Here is a 19,393-nt window from a genome sequence, read left to right as displayed (position 1 = left end):
TAACTTTTCGTATTAAGGGGAGGTAACTCAGAAATAGTACAATTTATAAAGGGATTTATAGGATTTTTTTCCATTGAATGTTATAACAGAAAAAACGTAAAAGTAAAAACGTAAAAGTGACTCCATTTTTTCTTTTAATATTCTGAAAGCATCTTATAAGAGCTATCTTGTCATATCTTATTTCAAAATTCTATCATTTAGTTTTCTTTATATTCACATATATGATGCTTTTTCTCTGTACAATACAAAATGCGTCATTTATTCACCATCTATAGGTAGAAAACAAACTGGCCCCGTGTTCTATCAATTTTATTATATTTTTGAACATTTCACAATATATGCTACATTTTGAGGTATGAACAAATTTATATCATTTTGTTATACTCCCATACAAAAGGTCATACTTCTGGAAGATTTCATTTTTGCTTCTCATCAGTCAGTTTCATACAATATTCACGCCATCTTGAAATTATTACTAACAGATATCGGTTCTCATTGGTTGCCTGTTGATGAGGGAAAGATTCTATTGGTTAGAATGAGATATAGAATCGGGAACATGTCCCGGACAGGAGAAGATATTAAATACGGGCAAAGTTACAGTATGGGTATTCAAGATCCGATTTGATACCCGATCAATGAATAATTTTGTCTATAATGGTTTACCTTGCTATATTATATTGAGTCAACTCGTGTTGGTAAATTAGAAGAGGGACAAAGATAAACAAGTTGCTGAGTTCTCATCTGACTATACATGTGTATATGATTATACACCAACACTTGAAATATATATTACTGCCAGAGATCTTCAAGAAAATTGTCAGAATACGTGTATTCCATGTTATAGAACAAAATGATATATAAATAAAATGCTCCGCAGGGCGCAGCTTGATACGACCGCAGAGGTCGAACCCTGAACAGTTGGGGCAAGTATGGACACAACATTCAAGCTTGATACAGCTCTGAATTTGGATTGTGATTAAATATTTGACACAGCATAGGTTTCTGACACAGAATGAATGTGGTCTAAGAACCTAAAATTTTTAAATTGGACATTCACCTATTATGGCCCAATATCCAATATCTAAATACATGGTTAGATTCAGCATATCAAAGAACCCCAAGAATTCAATTTTTGATGAATTCAAACAAAGTTTAATTTTGGACCCTTTTGACCTCAATGTGGACAAAGTTGATAACGGGGCCCAAAAATCAAAAATCTAAATACATGGTTAGATTCAGCATATCAAAGAACCCCATATAATCAATTTTTGTTGAAATCAAACAAAGTTTAATTTTGGACCCCGATTTGGACCAACTTGAAAACTGGGCCCATAATCAAAAATCTAAATACATGTTTAGATTCAGCATATCAAAGAACCCTAAGAATTCAATTTTTGTTAAAATCAAACTAAGTTTAATTTTGGACCCTTTGGACCTTAATGTAGACCAATTTGAAAACGAAACAAAAAATTAAGAATCTAAATACACGGTTAGATTCGGCATATCAAAGAACCCCAATAATTCAATTTTTGATGAAATCAAACAAAGTTTAATTTTGGACCCTTTGGACCTCAATGTGGACCAATTTAAAAACGGGGCCCAAAATCCAAAAACTGAATACACGGTTAGATTCAGCATATTAAAGAACCCCAAGAATTCAAGAATAAAACCCCATTGAAATTGGTCAAGAAATAAGCAATTTATAACAAGTATCTTCTTTTGCACAATACTGTGAAATTGAATATTTCTTGTTATTGCGCAATACTGTTCAATTGACAAATTCTTGCTATTGCGCAATATTGTGCTATTGGATATTTCTTGCTATTGTGCAATACTGTGCAATTGAAGATTTCTTGCTATTGCGCAATACTGTGCAATTGAAGATTTCTTGCTATTGTGCAATACTGTGCAATTGAAAATTTCTTGCTATTGCACAATACTAATTATATAATAATTTACACATCCTGTTTGGTGTGTATCTCCTACCATATCATTATTATTTGCTTTTAAATATAAATCAGAAATAACCAACTTAAAATAGAAAATTTTAAAAGAAAAAAAAAAGGAAAAAAAGGAAAAAAAAAGATCCCCCCCCCCGCAAATTTTTTGAACCCTCTTATGATTAATCACCCCCAAACTCAATCCCAGCCTTCCCTTTGTGGTATGGTACCTTGCAGTACAATTTCAGAGAGATCCATACACTTGAACACAAGTTATTGTCTGGAAACTAGAAAAATGTGTTTTTTTGCCCCAAATTCCTAAACGTTTAGGGCAATTACCCCCAAACTCAAACCCAGCTTTCCCTTTGAGATATGGAACCTTGTAGTACAATTTCAGAAAGATCCATACACTTACACACAAGTTATTGTCCTGAAACTAGAAAAATGCTTGTTTTTTGCCCCTTTTTGGCCCCTTATTCCTAAAATTTTGAGGCAATTACCCCATCATCAATCCCAGCCTTCCCTTTGTGGTATGGTACCTTGCAGTACAATTTCAGAGAGATCCATACACTTGAACACAAGTTATTGTCTGGAAACTAGAAAAATGCATATTTTTTGCCCCTTTTTGGCCCCCAATTCCTAAATTTTTCGGGCAATTACCCCCAAACTCAATTCCAGCTTTCCCTTTGTGATATGGAACCTTGTAGTACAATTTCAGAAATATCCAAAAACTTACACACAAGTTATTGTCATGAAACTAGAAAAATGCTTGTTTTTTGCCCCTTTTTTGGCCCCTAATTCCTAAAATTTTGAGGCAATTACCCCCAAAATCAATTCCAGCCTTCCCTTTGTGATATGGAACCTTGTGGTACAATGTCAGAGAGATCCATACACTTACACACAAGTTATTGTCTGGAAGTTACAAAATTTGTTGGCCCCTTTTTAGCCCCTAATTCCTTAACTGTTGGTACCATAACCCCCAAAATCAATCCCAACCTTCCTTTTGTGGTATTGAACCTTATGGTAAAATTTCATAGAGATCCATTCACTTAAACTAAAGTTATAGTGCGAAAACTAATGTGTCTTCGGACGACGACGACGACGACGACGTCATACCAATATACGACCGCAAAATTTTTGCGGTCGTATAAAAACCAGCAACGTCAAGACCATATAATGTCATCGAATTGTGCATTAGAATTATTGTGAGAAGATCTGAAATATGTTTGCATGTGTACGAAAACATGCATGAGGATATCCATATGCAAATAGACATTGCGTTTAAAATCCCATAACTTTATGGATCGAAAAACTATAAATTTTTTAAATCCAAGGCGAATCCAAATTCGCCAATACCAACAACAGTGTTAAGTTTGTAGTTAATCAAAACATTCTAGTTATAGAGTATGCCATGTAGAATATTGCCATAAGTCTCATAACTGCATGTGGAATGACACATCATACATTTTCAAAATCAAACAGTATCTCTGGAATGACGACACAAACGAATATTCAAATCAAAAGGAAGTTTTCGTCTATCAATCTAAATGTTCCGTTTTAGTTTCGTAGGAATTGGTAAAAGTAAATTTAAGTTTTTGTAGGAAGTACTCATGGACAAATTACAGTATACCACACAATACACCCATCTACATGTAAGACGGGCTTATAGGACCACTCCTATGAGTATATGCACAAAGGGGATAAATAACACCTTTCTCGTACTTAAACAACCACAAAAATCACATCTTACTTAAAATTATGATACAGCGAAGCAATCCAAAGCTTTTTATAAAGCTAATACTTGTAAACTTTTTGGATATAACGAACTCGTCCAAACGGGAGAAACGTTAAGTAAAAAAGTAATTATTAGTCTTTCCATTTTATAAATAAAAAAAAAAACTGTAACGTAGAAAAGTCTACGACCGGAAATAAAGATTATATTAAGTTATTGGCTTTGCAAAAAAATATTTTTAGACTGCAGTATATGCCGGTCAATTAAAGTCTGACACGTACTTGTCAAGAACCGATCGTCGCGATAGCAGATAAATATGTGTGTGTGTGTTTTATTGAGTGAATTATCATCCATTCTGCACATTAGGTCGATCGGTTAGGTTTTTGGGAACCGTTTTTGAATACTGCTTCCAAGGCGAACGTGAATACAAAATTATGCGGATGATCAGAACTAAAATTTCGTTCATTTTACTATAATCAAGTATTAGTTTTATTCAGTCTTGTCTGAAATTGACAGCTATAATTGCAAAAAAAATCTGCATAATAATTTCTGTTTATCGTGACTGTCATATTGAACTGCATTATAAATGTCTAAAATTTTAAACTTTAAGCGGCTTAAGTGTCTCGTAATTCAAATATTTTGAAATAACGTAAAGACTTTTATTTTGGGTCAGGACGCGAGGGGTTTAATGTAAACAATACAAAAATATACACAATTCAAACATTATAAAATATTAAAACATCATATGTTACGGTATTGGTTTTTCTCATTGTTGAAGGCCGTACGGTTGCCTATAATTGCTTACATCCACTTCATTTTCACTTTGGTGGATAGTTGTCTCATTGGCAATCATACCACATCTCCTTATTTTTATATATACCAACAGTGAAATAAACTAGTAATGATTATGCAGATGTGGTGTCCACTCTCCTCAATACAAAACACTTTTTTAATGAACGGAACAGTAAGCTGCATAATATTAAATGATGATAGAAGTAATTGCAATCTATTATTTTTGTATGATTCCATAAATCCTGGATAAATATTATTTGTCTTTTTCAAGCTGCATTTTTCGTAATGATTTATTAATTTCACATGTTAAGAAAAAATAGGTTTCATCTTCAACCTCATTTATATTACAAATTCTATTTTTTTATTTGAATTCTTTTATATCTACCCCCTCTCTATTTCCAAGAAATGGTCACTTACTCGCATTTTATATAATATTTTCCGATTTTCAAAATTATTTTCAAAAATATATTTGTATAATTCATATCTTGTCTTAATTTTACTGTACAAGAACACTTTTTTTTCATGAGTTGATTTTAATTCTTCAAAGAATATATGTTCAAAGCTTTCTTTTAGTTCTTTTTATGCCCCACCTACGATAGAGGCATTATGTTTTTCGGTCTGTGCGTCCGTTCGTTCGTTCGTCCGTCCGTTCGTCCGTCCGTCTGTCCCGCTTCAGGTTAAAGTTTTTGGGTTAAACTTTTTAGTCAAGGTAGTTTTTGATGAAGTTGGAGTCCAATCAACTTGAAACTTAGTACACATGTTTTCTATGATATGAGCTTTCTTATTTTAATGCCAAATTAGAGTTTTGACCCCAATTTCACGGTCCACTGAACATAGAAAATGATAGTGCGAGTGGGACATCCGTTTCTTGTTTAATATATTTTGAAAATGAGTTCTTCTCTGAGTTTATTTCCTGTATTTTATTTATGTCTATATTATTTGTGTTAAATATATTTTCAACGAAAATGTACCGTTTGTGCTGAGCCATTTAGATAAACAGAAAGCATGGGATACGGGGCTAGTTCTGCTCTAGCAACTATATTGACAGATTGTTTACTAAGCCCCAGTATATATTTATTGCGTTGATCTTGTAATTGTTTTTGCCCGAATTGAAAACAAACAAACAAACAAACAAACACATACATACATACTTAGATAAAGGAAGATGTGGTATGAGTGCCAATGAGACAACTCTCCATCCAAGTTACAATTTATAAAAGTAAACCATTATAGGTCAAGGTACGGCCTTCAACACAGAGCATTGGCTCACACCGAACAGCAAGCTATAAAGGGCCCCAAAAAATTACTAGTGTAAAACCATTCAAACGGAAAAACCAACGGTCTAATCTATATAAAAACGAGAAACGAGAAACACGTATGAACTACATAAACAGACGACAACTACTGTAATCAGATTCCTGACTTAGGACAGGTGCAAACATTTGCAGCGGGATTAAACGTTTTAATGGTACCAAACCTTCTCCCTTTTCTGAAACAATAGTATAAAATCACAACATAGAAAAACACACTATAAAATATCAATTGGAAGGCTTAACTCAATCAAAAAACGTAAATTAACACATACATACATACATACATACATACATACATACATACATACATACAGACATATAGACACACACACAGACAGACAGACATATACATACAGACATACATCAACATAAAATATTTGAAGTAAATAAAAGATTTTATTCCAGTAACATATGTTTGATAAAAATAAATAACATTACACAAAGTTTAACATCAAATGTCATGTACTTTGACTGAAATATGGATAATATATAGGGTGATTCTGTCCGGAATATGCCGAATGGCGTAGAAGTCCGAGAGCACTAACAATATTGGGATTAGGGAGATATGGGTGTAAGCCCTGTCCGTAAAGCATATTTGAAGCATATGGTGAGGAAAAGCCTGACAAACTTCCAGCTGAAGGTGGGACTGTAGGACTGTTCACGTCCATTCCTGGATTTTGTTTCTTCCATTTTGTTCGTCTATTTTGAAACCAAATTTTTACTTGTGTTTCTGTCAGATTTAGCGACAATGCTAAATTAAGTCTTTCACAAACGGACAAGTATCTCGTAGTTTTAAATTTATTTTCTAGTGCAACAAGCTGTTCGTATGTAAATGCAGTTCTTGCTCGCCTTGGTTTACCAGATTTAAATGAATCCACTGATTGACACCTCTTTTCGTCCCCAGTTTCATCCATTTCAATTTCGTTAAAATCATGAATATGGTCCGTTTCTTCCGTCGATGAATTATTATTATCAAGCTCATCATCCTCGCATCTATCCCCCTTCTTGCTCAGGTCTGTGGCACATTCGTCTTCTCGTGAACCTGTAAAAAAGATAAAATTGCATAAGTTTGTTTCGATTATTTTCCATTTATTTCATTTTCAGTATAACATATTTATGGGTCATTAGCTACGATATATAATACAAATTGAAATGTTTTTTTTGTTCAATCATTAATGAATGTGATATAGTGAAATAATAATTCGCTTCTAGCAGCCTATTTGGTTCAAATTTGTCAAAATAAGCTAAGAAACATCGCTGATGAATTATTCACAAAAGTTAAGCAACACAACATCTGACTGAAAATAAAGTAAGACGAAATCTAAATGTATCTTTCAAGTATGTATTTTCTAAATCTTCTATATTTGTGTATTACTATAGTAATGTGGGTCCAATTTCAGACAGCTACACTGTGCGCAAAATTTGAGGGAAGGGGTCAAAATTGAAAGTCACAATTTTATCAATTTTTTAGTCTTCTTCTTTAATCAACTCAACATCCTTTGAAACAGGGATGCTGTTAATTTCAGATGAGTCATCTTCTACAACAATATACGAGCCCTCAAAGTATGACCTTGTTAATATCCGCAATGGAAGTGTTGCAAAACTTTCTTTGAGTAGTATATATGAAGATATTTTGTAATCAAACTGTACAGAAAAATTAATGCATGTATACGAAGCGTTTTGATACGTGTTGACAGTTATTAAATTGTTTATATTTTCTATTTAACTATTGTTGAGTTGGTTGATAAATAAATGAAAGTACCCACCATTTATCTTTTGGGGGGAGCTTAGGTTTTTTTTTTTAATAAATTGTTTGATTTTAAATTTCTTGAATGAAAAAAAACGAAAGTCACTGAAGGATTTTTGTCAGTGAAAACATCTTCCTTAAAGTTTTTTTATTTATTTATTCGTACAATATACGGTTTTAATCAAGATTTGTTAATAACTCTAGAGCTTGTTCGCAATTTTAGGATTTTTCCAAGGAATTGTCAAAAGTGAAAGACATCTATTTATGTGTCTTAAGACAATCCTATAATTTATGTTATATTTTATGATACTAATTTATATCTCAAACCCTCTTATTGCATTTGAAATTTTACTGAACAGTAAAGATTTATGCTTTCAGGAGAGCCTTATGTTTGCATCTGTAAAGTTAGGATTCCTCAATTTGTTAATATTCACTCGTATATATATTTTGGCAATACTGAAATACAGCTAAATCACTCTGTATTTATATATATATGAAAAGATGCATGAGATGTGCCTTCGACCTCTGTTATGTATGAAACTGTGAGCTCATTCAATAATAGTTCTTTGTTTTACCCGTGTAATTGATTGATTGACTGATTGTGTTTTACGCCACTTTAAGCACTTTTGTGCTATTTCATGGCACCATCGGAGAGAACCACCGACCTTCGGTAGGAAAACTGACAATCCTAGTCAAGTATTGAGATTGGAGTCGAGCGCACCTGCTACGTGCGGGATTCGAACTCACAACATCAGTGTTGACAGGCTAGTGATACAGTAGTTTGACTACTTAGACCACTCGGCCACCGAGGCCCTTTTGTAAATTTTTACACTCAAATTGGTCATTTTTTATATAAAAAAAACCGTAGTTATATGTTTTTGTTTTGTGTTGTACGATTATTACATATGTTTTTTTATATACGTGTATAATCATTATATTAATACTGATTTTTTTTTTTATTTTTACCATTTTTTAAGACTAAGAATGTCCTGAAACTCTCATAAGTCATGTCCTAGTCACAAGACAGCTTCGTTGAGATGGGCCCTGGGGATTAGGTTTAGAATGAATTTAAAGACTTTTGTAGGACATCGAAGCTCTCTAAGGATTTTATTACCAAGGATGTCCTAACCGATATCCTAAGTGTTGGTGTAAAGGAAAATGGAGAAATAAAAACAAATAAAGAATATATATTAAGATAAAATGCATTCCAAATAACCAATGAATATAATACTAATAGTTATATACATATATTATATTTATATATAATATAATTTAAGAAAAATAATAAAAGATAATAACGGTTTCAATTCATCACATTTACTAGCGCGCTTTCACTGCTTTCACAGATCTTCAGGTAATGTGAGTTTTATAAATCAGGCCAGGGGCCTGGTTTTCGAAAGTATCTTATGACTAAGACATGTCTTACGATGGTTTTAGGACATGTCATAGTCATAAAAGATGTTTTCGAAAGTGTCCTTGGTTACTAGAGCTTAGTTACGATATATCATAACTTTTATCGTAAACTTAAGACACCAAGCGACATGACTTATGATTATCATAAAAGTTACGACATCATCCGGTAAAAAGAATATGACTGTTGTTGACGACGAGCTGAAAACGTACATTTTAGAACTAAATCTATGCAAAGAAGTAGTTTTTATTTTAGATGTGGTGAATTATATCTTGATTTTGCATCTTATTATAAACAGCTTGGTATACTTTTGAATGGATTTTCGGATTATTCAATAACTGCCAAAGAATTGTATAAATCAGCTAATACAGCCCTTGGTGTTATTAAAGCAAAATTTTGTAAAACCGGTGGTATGAATTTTGATGTATTGATTTTTCTATAAGATTCTTTTGTAAGACCAATTGCTTTCATTTTAGCAGTGTTTAGAACTGTTAATTGTTGTGTTGCTCCGTCTGCTCAATAGTAAAAATATAGTCTTATCCACTTCGCCAATTAAAATTTGAATATCCTACGACGTAAAATTTTGACTTACTCATGATTATGTACAATAAATACATTTATTATTTCTTTCCTTATATAGTAGTTTACAAACGTATTTGCACGGGTAATTCGTTAAGCGGGTACTCAATTTACCAAATCTTAAAAGTATTCACAATAATATAACACTTCATGTATATTAGACGTGTTAGAAAAGTCGACACTACTGCTGGCGCTCGTGTTGGATGGAAGATGAATACAATATGATGTGGGGACCATCTCAAAAAGTAAATACTCCATCATTTTTGTTACCTGTATGTGCGTGTTTGAAACCGCTGACATTAATCTTAAACAATTATATAATCTTGTGAATAATTTATCTTGTTTTAATGTTTTGTAAACAAATGGTAAAAAGATGTAATAGTATAACTACGGAAGCCATAAAGGGACACATAAAAAAATAATTAATCCGTGATCTCGGATTAACAGCCCGTGATCTCAGATTGTTAATATGTGTTCTCGGATTGCTAATCCGTGATCACAGGTTGCTAATCTGTGATCTCGGATTGATAATCCTTTATCGCGGATTGCTAATCATGAACTGAATAACTATGACAGTTGAATCATACTTTTTTATTAGATAATAAAACTCGCATTTACTCGCAGCTAGCTCAAAGTCATTCACAACTAATAAATCATTCAAGGTCCATTTATACATACGTAAGCCGTTGTTATTGACTTTGAGCTAGGTTTCAGTAACTGCAAGTACTCTAATATTGGTTCTTTGTGTCTTTTGTCTTTATGTTAGTTGGTTTTTCTGCTTCCTGCCAATATGATGAGTCAAGCCATTGCCAACTGATGTTTTACAGTCTCTACTTATGTTGTGCTGTTACAACTTACACCACTGTCAAAGGTTAAGAGGGGGGTTGTGCGCTCACAAAAATGTTTAACCCTGCAATATTCTGTATGAACCTGTCACACTCCAAGAGCCATTATTCAGTGATTGTCGTAAGTTTTAAAAGCGCACACTGGTTGTAAAAACAGCAAATAAAAAATTAAAATAAGTAAACAGAAGTTAGTAAACAGAAGATGTCAGAAAACAAATAGAAACACAAAATATAGCCACCCCCCAAAACAAAAAAATCTACCTGTTATAGGACTAGAAAAGGGGTCCACGATTTTTTTTCTATATAACATCAAGTGTCTTTGATAAGCTGGTAACTGTTTACTTTTTAATGATTCTTATTTTAGAAATAAAAAAATTTGCAAGACATTGAAAGAAAAGATAAAAACAAAATGAGCTTCAGCTGACATTGTTTCCCGAAGTTACAATCTCATACCATATAACAGGCTTTCATTAAGGGAATGCATTCGAACCTACGTGCCGCAATTGCCATCGTGCAACATAACATTTGTCTGCATTTCCGATTCAAATTGTTTATCCTCTCGCCAACGATGTTGGAGGGGATTTTGTAACGATACCGTCTGTCCGTCTTTCCGTCCGTCATTCCATCCGTAACACCCTTGTCAACACTCTTTACTCGACATCGTTCCAGGATTTTGACCAAGCTTGGTACATACTTAGTCTTCTTAGTTTACTTTTTGACGTTTCATCTCATACTAAATGTACTCACATTAAAAGCCCTGAAACCAATTTTATGGGAAACATATTCACCAAATATAGTCTGGCCTAGTCGTCAATAATGGCTTCAGTAACATAGGAACTGGTCGCAAATTCCAACTGCTTTGGCAGCCATTGATGGTTCATCCAATGTCATATAAAGGCCTCAAGTTGAACCACAGGAGGAATATTACTCTGGACATCGTAATGAACATTGTATACACACACAAATTGTAGTTGACTATGAAAATCATATACGCCTTTTTAAAATTGGTTTTCTTGGACATCAAAACGATGCTCAACAATTTAATTTTTTGTCTAGTATTGGGACTAATTTGGAGTTAAATTTCCCTTCAAATTATGTAATCTTATAGCTGATAAAATTTATGAAAACCGTGCACCAATTGTTGCACCATACAAGAGACATCAAATAAGACGGAAAACGCCGAGGAAAAAGGGAAATTGTAGAAAATTAAATAAAAGAATGTCTGAGTGTCGTGCGTATGTGCTGGACAAGTCGAGAGACAAACTGAGTTATTTTCTTATAAACAAATGCTACCCAATCATACAATGCTAATGTTATGAGCCAAGTGACCACAAAATCACGGGGGGTCTCAACATGGGATTTTGGGTACAGTTGTGCAGCTGGGATTTAAAAAACACCCCCCATTCATATATTGAATAATTGTGAAATCCCTACCTATACATATATTTCACAGCGAAATCATAACCCATTCATATATTTATCAGCTCAAATAGTACCTATCTGTGTCAATAAGTTTTAGCAGATGTTGAAATTTTAATGACAAAGAGTTTAGGAAATTCAGTGAAGATCGTTGCACAACAAACTGAAAAATTATGACACATTGATATATCACAATTGGTCAATTACTATCTATTGATATATTTCCTCGGTAAAATTGCACCCCATTGATATATTTAACGTATCAAAAAAGGGACCCATTCCAGCGGCACATATGTATATACCTTCATATAGGAAGAGACCCCCCCGTGCACAAAATCCCATATTTCCTTTACAAAAAAAAAAGCATCGAGCATTCATATTGTGTAATAGGAGGACTTGTGTTTTCCAAAATAAATTGTTTTATTCTGTTTTTTTTTTTTAAATCGTTCCGGAATGAAAGTAAAACAATAGTTTGGTTCCACTGGGCGTTAAGGTGGGTAAAAAATCTTGTTCCTTTAGCTTTTTGCAAGAATGTGTTGATTCTTAAAATAAAATAAAAACGTCTCCCCTTTTTCCACAAAAGATAAATTTTCGCCTTATTGTTTTATTGTTTTTTGTATTCTTTAATCGAATTATTACAATTACATTTATGGTTATTTATAGAATAACTAATTGAAGAATTCAAATAGAGAAAAATATTCAACGAGTGACCGAACAACACATTAATTCACGAATGCGCGTAGCGCAAGAGTTAATTATCAGTGTTGTTCGGTCACGAGCAAAAAACTAATGTAATAACTTTATCTTAAATATGCCACGTAATTGATTTTAAAATTCATATTTAATGATTAAATTTTGGGTCTTTAAAAATGCTCGATTGATTATGTCTTGTATATTATAAATAATTTCAGCGGTATCATACACGCCCATACAGGTAATAACAAACGATAGGGTACTTATAGTTTTGGAGATGACCCCATATCATATTGTATTCATCTTCCATCCAACACTAGCGCCAACAGTAGTATCGACTTTTCTAACACGTCTATTAATACATGAACGCAAAGTTATAGAATTTATTATATGTGTTCAAACTAAATTTAAACAAATTATCAACTAAGATTTAAAATTCTTTTCATATATAATTTTTTGCTCATTTTAATGAAACAAAATTTATATTCGTAAATTATAAGAATGGTAATAATTTTTATTTTCATACTTATTATTTTTATAGTTATTTTTATAATTTTTTAATCATTATTTGAAATAAAAGAAACTATGTTCGCTTATCATCATAGCTATGACTATCTTAGGACAGCTTCGATTTACATTCCTTAACATATCATATGATAGTCATAAGATGGTCATAAAATTTGTCCTCAGATATATCTTATGAGCATAGATTACCTAAGCCGTATTTGGCACAACTTTTTGGAATTTTGGGTCCTCAATGCTCTTCAACTTTGTACTTGTTTTGGCTTTCTAACTATTTTGATCTGAGCGTCACTGATGAGTCTTATGTAGACGAAACGCGCGTCTAGCGTATCAAATTATAATCCTGGTACCTTTGATAACTATTATGACACACCTTAGGAGACTTTCGAAAACCAGGCTCCAGTGTTATAAAACAATTGATTGACGTTTAGGTGTAATACCACCAAAATATAGTACGTCAAATCCGGTTGTCACATCCGATTGCATATTTTTTTTCGACCCTTTTTCGTATACTAGTACGAAAAAGGGTCGAAAAAAAAATATTCCCTTGTATTTGACAGTTGTAGGAAATTAATTCTACATTTCATTGCAGTAAAAAAAAATTCTGAGTCATTAACATATATCTTGGGTGTTTCAAAGCACAATTCTTTTTTTATTTGGTGTTTCCATAAAATATTTTGGAAACTTGAGGTTACATGGTTACCAAAGCTTGTAAACAGGAAAAAAGGGGTGAAAATTTGATTGGTTTACTTCCAGTGATGGTTATTATCTTATATGCAATGAAATGTAATGTGAAATTTTGTCTGTAGTACTGGACAGGATAAAACTTTACTCATGCCAAGTGTTTCTTTATTTGAAACAAAGATAAATTCTGCATATTTTATTGAAAAGTGCAAATTTAACAAAGACTAATAGGGGAAAAACAATGGTGGTATTACACCTTAACTTACAAATACAAGGGAGACTACTAATGTCATTTTGAAATTTGAGTATACATTTAACCCGGGTTGAGAATGTTTATGAATAATTAATGAAAATAAAAAGATATAAATAATTATAGAAGTATACTCTTGTAATGATAATAAATAGTTATCATATCATGATTGCACATTTCAGTAAAAAAAAAGTTTTATGAAACAATTAACCCAAAACAAAATATAAAAATTCAACTTTTTACAACTGAATATATTATCGGCAGAAATAAATGAAACATGTTTTGGGTGAGTTGAATTCAAAGAGTCACAGTTTCATACATTACAGAGTTCGTAGGAGAATCTCGTGCATCTTTCATACTAATACAAAGTGAACTAGTTTAGTGCTACCATAGAAAAATACGTGTGAATAAGAAACAACAACTTTACAGGTTCGAAACAATTAACAGATTCCAATGAATGAAGTGAACATTCCAATGTTGCAACCACTAGTGCTGAAAACAGGCTTTGAGATCCAAATTAAGCATCATAAAACTTATCTTAAAGTAAGGACCATCTTAAGACCATCTTATAAGACACCTAAATTGGTCTAGTTAAGATTAGGACAATTCCTATGATATATCAAAAGGTGCGACATGTTTGATAAACTAAAACAGCTTTGATAGGACAACGATCTTAACAACTTTACAGCTTTACGGCCCTCAACAGTGAGCAAAACTCATACCATGTAGTATTAAGCTTTAAAAGAGAGGCGAAAGATACCAAAGGGGTATTCAAATTTATCAGTCGAAAAAAAACTGACAATACCATGGCAAAAAACGAAGAACGACCTAAAGATAAACAACAGTATACACAAAACGAATCTTATTCGTTTTGTTTAGACATGCAGATAATTTATCCTTTTATATTTCATATGTCTAAATATGAAAAGTCGATATATATCACATTGAATACCACGATATTTTTAAGCGACAGTCACACAAATATACAATAACAATAGATTTTATTGTGTACTTCCATTCTAACTATGACTGTAAATATATATGTTACCTGCATGATAATCCATCCTTAACATAATAAACATAAAAAGACAAAATAAAAAATCATATAAAAGAAATGACCTAAAAAAGGTTTATAAATGCAAAGAATATTTCTATTTCATATATACAGATTGTAACGAATTCCATAGCTAATTTATAGAGCGCTGGGGTTTGTTAATCGCAACAGTCGTAGGATAAGGACATGTTCTCAGTCCATTTTAGGAAATATCTTTGTCCTAAATGGGTTTATCAAACGTGTCGCAAAATACGATTTTTCTTAGAAATTGTCCTAGGTTTAGGATACCAATTTAAGTGTCGTAAGATGTTCATAACTTAAGGATATATTTTATCATACTTAATTTGTATCTCAAATCCCTTTTAAGCACTATTGGTTGCAACATTGGAAATTTTCTGAACAGTAAAATTTATGCTTCAGCGTGCCTCTTGTTCGGCATCTTTAAAGTTAGCCTTTTGTTCATATTTACTCGTATATTTTTTGGCAGTACTGAAACAGATTAACTGCTTTGTATTAAAACAGACTAGGACGGACACCTTCGATACGGCGCCTTACGTTTGCGCGACAAAACGAGCCCCTTGCTAACTTATACGTTACTACTATATTTCTGTTTCTGTTTCTTTTATTTCATTCATAAAATTACATACCACGGTAAAAGGGTAACTATTTGTACATGCATTTATATAAATCTAAAACAACAAAAAAAAGTATAAAGCTACTAGCTGTTGCCGCTATTAATAATCATGTCAACGTTTCACTCAATTTTGAATTTCCAGTTTATATACTACTTATTGTTGGAACAGAAATGTTATTGAAATTCATTCATTATTTACATTTTATATTTAATTACTTGCAAAACTATAAGGTCAAATCCATGCCTCATTAACATTAATTTTTTACATAGTTTCCGTATAAAAAGATTTGTTATCACACGTTAGTCTGTAATTTTCAATTTTCTTTGAATAAGATCTATATTTTCTCAATTTATCTAAAATAAGGGGATAATTCTGATCAGGTACAATTATCTTCAAGATAACTTTTGTAACAGTTATTTTCAAATTAGTTAAAAAGGCTTTATAAAATATTTACGTTAAATGTGTAATTTGTATACATTACATGTTTTATGTCTTTAGCAATATCACAAAATAATTTACTCCCGATGATTTATATAATTTATTAATCAATATTTGACAGATATTCTTTAGTTAATTAGTTTTTAAATCGATAAACAAATTACAATTTAAAATGATATATATATTTATTTTTTTTATTTTTTATACATTATCATTTAATTATATTTTGTGATTGCGGAAGATCTCATTTATACATTTGTAATGTGTGAAATAGTAGTACATAGAATTTCGGGAAATACTAAGGAACAATTCACTTTTTTTTTAATTGTATGCTGCACAATAAGAAACAAAATGGAGAATAGAGAATAATGCATTTAAATATAACTTTAAAACAGCTGGTATTTCCATTTTAATTTTGTTTGTTAATGGTTCATTGCATGTAGCATGCAAGGTGACAAGTGTCATGGACACTTGTTTACATCAGTCAAGCTTGCATCAACCTAAACACTCCATTAAGTACGATTTAGTAAATATTTGAGAATAAAATTTAGTTTAACATTTTCAGTTATAAATTGGTCGTGAAATGTATGTGTACATTTCTCGAAATACATTAAGTCGAAAATTTAAGTATCTTCCATGAAAAAATTATTTTTCGATGACAAAAATAAAATATAGTATAACTAAAACCATTTTATTCAAACTATTCTAGCGAAACAAAAATACCGGTTTACTTTTGAATATTGTTATTGCTATATTGCTATATGTGATTTATTTTGTTCTTTTCTTAATACATGTACAAAAGAAATTTTGAACATATAAAAACGAACGATTCATAGAAAACCTGAATTTGTTTTCAAGACTGCACTTGGACTGAGTAAGTAAAAAGTCAAATCAAGCTATCATTATTTTATCAATATTAATCTGTTTTTATTTGTGGTCATCATTACTTCAAATTTTTCTAACCGTCGTAGACTGATAAAGGTTTCGGCATTTTACACATAGTTGGTAATCTTATTATCCAATTTCGATAACTGAATTATCTCTTTGTTGTTTATTTAGGTAATTAATGAAATCACTGATCTAATTGCAAACATAATAAATCCTGGCGGGGAGGTGTCAAGTACCGAATCGACCTACTACTGTTCAGGGTTAGAATTATTTTATTTGGCCGTCTATTTTTGTGTCAGCTTCATCACATGGTCCTTTATTAAATATTATCATCTTATGTAATTGTATTATAAACATTGAATTATCTTCTCTTAGTGGTAATTAGTGTTGGTTAATACATTGAAGTATTATATTGTCAATATAATACATCCATGGTAATATAAACTGATATAACACCGTGACCGTTAGAGTGCAAATACGTAAATTTCATTCTGACATTTAAAAGAAATAGTTAATTGTTGCAAATACGCATAACAAAGTGTATACTTTCTAGGAGTTAACTTTCTTTTAAGAAAATAATCTTATCCGAAACTTCTTAATTTAATGTCCTATCAATCAAAGAATCATTAACTTTTTTATCATTTCATTTACATAAAAAAATGTAAATGAAATATTATTATAAATATTTTTATAAAAGTATTTTTATGAAACGAAATGTTTCACCACTGGCTACAGATGAAAACAATTAAATAATATAATTTTCACATCGTACCGAAAAGCATCTCGCCCAACAAAATTTCTCAGGCCCCTTTGAAAAGAAAATTGTGGGTGCCTTTTTTTAAATTTTCTGATTTCATGCTAAAAATCATTTTGCACAATATAGTTAAAGATGTTTTGGAACATATGCCTGGTCAAAAGAATTTGCTGCATACTTTATACTTGGGTGTTTCTTAACATTATCGAAAACAAATACCAAACTAACAAGATTAAAATTATCAATTTATTATTAAATGTTAATTATTTTTTCATTATTATTTTCATGTTAACATATATATGAATATAAGCAGCTATTGGGTAAAAGACAACGAGGAAGCAACCAAACGACACAAAAAATTAAAAGAAAACTATCTTGAAGTCATCATAAGATTTCCAACAATACAATAAAATGTATAGGCAAAAACTGATTCGAATTCATTACTTTCCAAATTTCTCATGCTAGATGTATTATTTCTATACTAATGCTGTTGTAGTTGTCAACAATGACAGAATATGAATTACACTAAATTGACATATTGATAATGATATAATTTCTTTGTAATACCTGAAATATGATCTTCATCTGAATCAGTTTTTTGTCTTTGCCACTGATTGTCATTCCACCTTTTCCATAGAACCTTATTTGAATGGTTTGTTCCAGTAAACTTTCCAGGATCTAGAATGTCCATAACAGAAAATGATGTAGTATTTACACGGTTTTGCTCATCCTGTTCGATCTCAAGATCATTCCTGTCTGGCTGTCTCTGGTGTTTATTTTGAACTGTTTGTTTTTCTATTAATTTTCTTTTTTCTTGTCCAGAATTAGATTTTTGACTGTCATTTTCAGTATTTGTCTCGGCATTGAGAGCAGAAATCACCACACTTCCCGAGAATAAAGGTCTCTCATTTTTTTCCATATTTCTTAACTCATGAAAGTGATGTTATTGTAGTGAAAACTCAACTTAAAGTGCGAAATGATAATAAGATCTCATAACATGGTCTGTTGGATATTACTGATGAAAATCTCCTTTAACACGTCCCCTGATTGGCTCGTAATCGAATTTTTATTTAGGAAAACGCCGTAGTCAATTCCTAAGAAATGACATGCGCAGTTCATCATTTTTATGACGCGTGTTCGCAAAGAAAGTCTGGTATTATTAAGAAGATTTGATGACGGGATCAATTTCACAATTACACGGGATTCTTTTAATTAAATGCTGGGCTAATTGTTCATATTGAGTGTGAAATTAGAGCCTCATCATCATGTTCACTAACCGAAGAAATTGAAATGTTTGGGCATTATTAAATGTCTACATTTTTATTTGATACACAATGCGATGTCAATTGAACTACATAAATTTAAAAGGTTTGTTATTTTAATATAAAATCCACATTTACTCCCAGAAATACAAAATTGCAAATTCTGTTTTTTTTTTGTTTTTTTTTTTATAAGATAAGTCTAATGGTGTAAGTACTGGTACATTTTTAACTGTCGTGCATTTCAATAGGGAATTTAGATATAATTTAAATTATTCATTTACTTAAGATATAAACTTATAAATGCATAAGGTTTTTTGGGGAAATAAAATTTAAATAATCTTTTATCGAGAATTAAAATGATCAGGGAACAAGTCCTCAATACATTTCCAATTCAATTCAGAAAGGAAACAATTGATTTAAACTCCCAACTTGTGG

The 19,393-nt window shown here is 31.6% G+C and overlaps 1 protein-coding gene across 1 annotated transcript; it reads right to left on the bottom strand.

The window, feature by feature from the left end:
• Nucleotides 1-6,153: 6,153 nt before the first annotated feature.
• On the bottom strand, nucleotides 6,154-18,699 carry LOC127733575 (homeobox protein slou-like). Its single transcript, XM_052242913.1, has 2 exons — nucleotides 18,264-18,699; nucleotides 6,154-6,819 (listed from the first exon to the last, which is right to left on the bottom strand). Exons 1-2 carry the CDS (start codon nucleotides 18,613-18,615, stop codon nucleotides 6,236-6,238), a joined length of 936 nt encoding a protein of 311 aa, XP_052098873.1. The 5' UTR covers nucleotides 18,616-18,699; the 3' UTR covers nucleotides 6,154-6,235.
• Nucleotides 18,700-19,393: the final 694 nt, after the last annotated feature.

The sequence above is a fragment of the Mytilus californianus genome, unplaced genomic scaffold (assembly GCF_021869535.1).
Source record: "Mytilus californianus isolate M0D057914Y unplaced genomic scaffold, xbMytCali1.0.p SCAF_3, whole genome shotgun sequence".
NCBI classification, from domain to species: domain Eukaryota; kingdom Metazoa; phylum Mollusca; class Bivalvia; order Mytilida; family Mytilidae; genus Mytilus; species Mytilus californianus.
This window is presented reverse-complemented; position numbering and strand designations above follow the sequence as displayed.